At 44.1% G+C, this 5,479-nt stretch overlaps 1 protein-coding gene across 5 annotated transcripts in view; it reads left to right on the forward strand.

Annotated features, from left to right (window-relative positions):
* Positions 1-5,473, forward strand: part of ncalda (neurocalcin delta a) — a 66,204-nt gene extending 60,731 nt beyond the window's left edge. For all 5 annotated transcript variants that reach the window (XM_031868558.1, XM_031868557.1, XM_031868559.1 and 2 more), the window contains 3 exons: positions 2,562-2,667; positions 3,440-3,561; positions 5,006-5,473. In XM_031868558.1, the coding sequence (XP_031724418.1) occupies positions 2,562-2,667; positions 3,440-3,537 (204 nt within the window). In that variant the 3' untranslated portion in view covers positions 3,538-3,561; positions 5,006-5,473. The remainder of the gene's footprint in view (positions 1-2,561; positions 2,668-3,439; positions 3,562-5,005) is intronic.
* The last annotated feature ends 6 nt before the right edge of the window (positions 5,474-5,479 follow it).

The raw sequence follows: 5,479 nt of genomic DNA on the forward strand, positions 1-5,479 counted from the left end.
TATATATATATATATATATATATATATATATATATATATATATATATTCAAATTGTAATTATTTGTAGTTGAAATATGATGCATTGTGTCCAATTTAGTGGCTACATAATTCATAGGAGAAGTTCTGCATCTGATCTAGCGTCAGCCATCTTGGTTGTCATGGTTTTTAAATGCACTTACAAATCCTCCCCACTAGGTTGCTTCCTATAGTGTTGTGAATCAGTGTCCACAGTTATATAGCTTAAACAAAGGAACCACTTTGAATTCGTGAAAATGGCTTTACATCTGATGCTCTGAGTACTGGTGGCAGCAGGACGCTGTATGTAGGTTTACTATTAGAGTGTGTGTGTGTGTGTGTTCATTAATGAAGGAACATGTTAGCCAGTGCAACAGTGTGACTCACTGGTGTGTTTTTAATGGTTAGTGGACGACGATGGAGCTCTATGGCACAGAGGAATACCAGCGTCTCTCTTTGGTCGAGCTGTCGGGAATGTTGAGAGGGTTTTAAGCTGCAGATCGCTCCACTTCTTATTGGTTCCTTGTAATTTGGGGATTTAGAAATTGAATCTCATTCCACTGCGTTGCTCTGGATTAGACCAACAGCTAAATCCCCAACATGTAATATTGGCTAAATGTACTAAACGCTGCCAACAGTTTGAAGGGTTTTGATTAATAACAGAGCCAGATCACAACTGAAATGAAGACGTATATTAACCGCGGCTGCTGCTGGTTCCTCCGCTCCGCGCCGACCCAAGAGCCGAGCAGCCCTGCTACTGTGTAATAGGAGGCATAACCGGCACCTATTTACAGCTCCCACTGCACCGTAATCACAATCAGCCCTCCTCTGTTCACATGTCAGATCCCATTCCCCTCAAACCCGCCTCCTTATTAGAGACAGAGAGAGTGGGCTGTGATTTCACTGTTTACTGCCAAACACACTGTGATGCTCCAGAGAGCAGGGGAGACACAACACTGATAAATAGTGTGTGAGGGATTGTGTATGTGCGTCTCCACCGCACCTAAACCACCAAAATCTAGTCTTTATAAATATTATAGAGGGAGGCACCTCTCAGATACGAGGTGCTATGACCGATCCATATTAGATACAGCTTCTTTCTTTAACAGCATAGACTTCACTTCTTCAGGTATCAGTCACATTCATGAAGTCATGGTCGGCAGTCGGTTCAGTTTTTAGTGCCTGAGTGATCCCTGACCTCATAACACAGAGAATGATCCAGATGAAACCCACAGCGGTTTCTTACATGTGGGAAAAATGAGCTTAGGTGTTAAATTCAAGATGTGTATTATCACTCCGGTTATACAATCTTGGGAAATAAAACATACTAAGACAGTACTCGGCATCAGTACTCTACATCGGCACATATTTGTTGTTGGGAGAAAGCGTTGGATCAGTGCATCCTTAGTCTGGACCTGATGCAGTCATAGTGTGCATACGAGTAATCTCTATAAACGGATATCTGTATGTGAACACAACGGGACAAGAGTTTGGTCCCAGAAGTGTTCTGGTTTCCGCTTGTAGTCCGAGTAGTATTGAGCGATCACGTTTGAGCAGGTAAACGGTGCGCATGGAGAGTCTGGTAATGATTTAGCTTTTTTATTCGCTAAAAAATAAACTGACTGCGTGTGAAACAATCCGCTCATAGACGTTGTCTCTCCAACTCCAGTCTCCCGTCTCAAATTGCTTATTGGACTGGAAACAATGACTGGCCCGGGGAAGAGGAAGTCTTGGCCCAGGTATCCGTTATCTGGATGTCCCCTGGCTACAGCGGAACCCCACAAACACTGACCGTTGCCCCTCGAGGCTAAATAGCAGTCAGACCGATAGCCGATGTGTTCCGAGATTGGCATAGAAGCACTGTAATGAGAGCAGCACACTAAGAGAGGATCTGAGAGGCGTGACTGTTTAAAACTCTTCCATTATTCATGACGGCAGCATTTAGAAGTGTAAGTTTATCTTAAACGTCTTTATACGGCTGTTATCTATCTATGAGAGTCTAGTATGAGCCAATGTGCTTCATAGCTCACTGTGTGTGGGTCTGCTTTGATCAGATTTGGCTAAATCAGGATTATTGCACGGAAGTAGGTGACATCTCTTTTTCCACTGAGACCACTTGAAAACAGTTGTAAGAGCACAGACGAGATGAAATACAGAACCTCTCATATGTGAAGTAATAACTAACTGTGGAAGAACAGTGTGCTCCTGTATGACTACCATTGCTGAGTAAGAAGTAGGTTTTCAGAAACCATCCATCTAAACAGGTCTTGATTATCAGCTGTTAGAAGCTCTTTACAGATGCAATGAAAGAGTTTCTAAAGAATAGCTTTAAAGATGAAAAGGTTCACGTGAATCTCCCTCCTTAGACCCCAGTGAGGTTCATCCACTCTAGCCTTGAGTTCAACATACAGCATTCAAATATAGAGAATGACCTCTGTGGTTACAGCCAGTCAGATAGAGGCTACAGCTGGTGTAGAATATAAACCGCTCAGAGATGCACTGATCAGTCGTTGATGATGCGTCCTCCCTTGTGTCCCCTCCGTAGGCGATCTATAAGATGGTGTCCTCTGTGATGAAGATGCCTGAGGACGAGTCGACACCCGAGAAGAGGACGGAGAAGATCTTCCGGCAGATGGACACCAACAGAGACGGTAGGCTCAGCGCGTCCGCTGCTGTTTCATGTGGGGGGGGCTTCAACTCCATTCTGAGTCAAGAAAACTGTAACTCCAAAACATCAAGCTGGGCTGAAAACACCAGCAGGTATTTGAAGATGCTTGGATACATACAAAGCTTTTTTAATTCCCTTTTGCTGCTTCTACCAAAACATCAATATTATAATAAAGGAAAATTATATAATTTGGTCTATTAAACGGATTTATTGGTTTTAGTGAAATGGTACACAGCAGGCATTTTAGTTGCAAATGTATTGAACAGCTTGTCACTGCCACCTGGTTAGCTGTCATTATTGTCACAGAGCCACTTGTAGAGCCCTCCAGCCTAGAGCAGCAGTCCATCGACAGCAGAGCTCACGTACCACCAGCAATATTAGTCATACGCAAATGTACTGTAGACACCCAGACACCCAGAGGGCCCATTCATAGAGCAACAACACTCCAGTGGTGATCCTGAGATGGGAGGAATGACGGAGAGAGATGGACGGGGGTGATGAATTAGTGTGCTGGGAAGGAGGAGAAGATGTAGCACAAGAGCAGAGAGGGCGAGAGAAAGGGAGAGGGAGAGAAAAAGAGAGAGAGAAAGTGACAGCAGACCCAGTCTTTTCACTGGGGCGAGAGAGAGGAGCCGCCTCAACACCGCCACCCGTTGGCGAGAAGTGGAACATCGTTAGGATGCAACGATAGAGGTTGTGAGAACAATCATCTGTTATCAAATCTGTCATTGATTTGTTGGGGTTGTGTGTTTCAGGTAAGCTGTCTCTGGAGGAGTTCATCAAAGGGGCCAAGAGCGACCCCTCCATCGTCCGCCTGTTGCAGTGCGACCCCAGCAGTGCCGGACAGTTCTAATACCTGAGAGCTTCAACACAACCTGTAAGGCTTCACACTCGCCATCTTCACACCTCTTCTTTCTTTTCTTTGTTTAAAACCTGCAAAGTGTAACACAGTTCATCGAGGTGAGAGTTCCTGAGAGTCCTCTGGTGTTGTTCCAGGCAGGAGGGAAGCTATTCAGAGGCTGCGTGCACCGCAGCATGTGGGAGAGGGTCATCCACCATGTCACTGGCTTTGTGACTATTTGTAGTTCATGGACGGACATGAGAGACTTTGTAGGAGGTGGCCTCTTATTTTGGAGCAGTTGCTGACGCAGCTTCTTATTTTTTTAAAGCCCCCGTGTGTAGGATTTTGGCAATTTCTGAAGTGCTGTCTTTGGCAGTCTTGTAAAGAACCTCAGCATTGTCTTAAAATCTAAACTCTTCACTAAAGATGAAAACATTTAGAGGTTTGCCGTCTCCCGAAGAAAACAAGCATTTCTTTAGTTTATCGACTGGAAGCTCCAGAAGGAACGTCACCTCTCACTCTGTAGGCATGTTGTGGAACATCCATCAGTGACTGATCTTAAGAAAGGCTTTCTATGAGTCAGGAGAACCCTGATACATATATTTCTAATCTTGTTATCTTGAGACTACCTCGTGGTGTTAGCATCATTAGAAAGATGAGAGAGGTTTATGGATCATAAAGCTAAAGGTAGTTGTATTCAGTATATTAGTCTTCTACGCTGCAGGCTGAGTGTGCAGTGGCATCACAGCTCCTCATAAGCGAAGCCAAAACATCTGTATCGCCCCCTGGTGGCTGGCTGCTAGTTTAAGAAGTGCTTGAGTTGATATGCAGAGTTTCTGTGAGTGAAGCATTTTAAAACGCTATTATCGCAGTCGATCATGTTCATTTCATTGTGGGGAAGCTCAAATCATAATTGCTTAAATATTTGATTAGTTGTGCAGACATATCCATGTCAGAGATTATTCCATACGCTTTATCCCATGGTATCTCTCCCTTTAAAGTCCCTGATTATATTAGGCCACTAATGTTGCAAATGCTTGGAAATGACTGTGTTATGGTTCAATTCGATTTTTATGCGCATAAATGTTACAAATGTACCTTTATTTGTCCGGGATCCAGTTGTTTTGTTTATTCATCAGCAGTCTCACTCAGTAGATTTTCAGAATGAATCACTTTGTATAAAGCATGTTGTGCACATAAACCCAGACTGGGACCATAACAGATCTTGAGAAATCAGTCAATTGGAACACAATTATTCATAACACATGTTGATATTTTCAATTATTTCAACTGAAAACTTTTGATGTATTCAACAGATGAATGTAATAACAAATATGCCACGTTGTTGTTGTTGTTTTGTGTGTCAATGTTTGTACATGCGATGCCTCATCTATATCGTGTCATCATGTGATAATAACGACCGACACATTAGCACCTGCTGTTCTAACCTGACTGCCTCCCTCCCTCCGTCTCCTCACAGTGCTTCTTTTGAGGGACTCCACATGCCCCGAACTGTCCACTATGGAGCAGACTGACGATGAAGAATGACGAGCTGACGATGAAGACGACATGCCTTCAACATGCACTGAGGACATCAAGGATGGGCACAGGAGCCAAATTCTCCAGCTTTTTATCAAAACCCGCCAAACCCCAAGAAAGACTCAACCTGAAGGCTTTCCCAAACCCTCACACCCCACTGATTGTAGTTGACCAGGATCCCTCAGTCCTCCCATAGGCATGTCAGAGTACAGAGAAGGGTCTACAGTAGGTTGTGTACATACAGTTTAAACTGGAGTCTCTGTATCCGTGTCTTTGCTTGGCTCTCTGTGCCCCTTTGAGGCTCCAGCCGGGGCGACACAGAGCCTCGGTCTCTTTAATGTGTATCATAGACAGAGTGTGCATGAGACAGAGAGAGAGAGAGAGAGAGAGAGAGAGAGAGAGAGAGAGAGAGAGA

This window comes from Anarrhichthys ocellatus, unplaced genomic scaffold, assembly GCF_004355925.1.
Source record: "Anarrhichthys ocellatus isolate YVR2014 unplaced genomic scaffold, GSC_Weel_1.0 scaffold43, whole genome shotgun sequence".
Taxonomy (NCBI): domain Eukaryota; kingdom Metazoa; phylum Chordata; class Actinopteri; order Perciformes; family Anarhichadidae; genus Anarrhichthys; species Anarrhichthys ocellatus.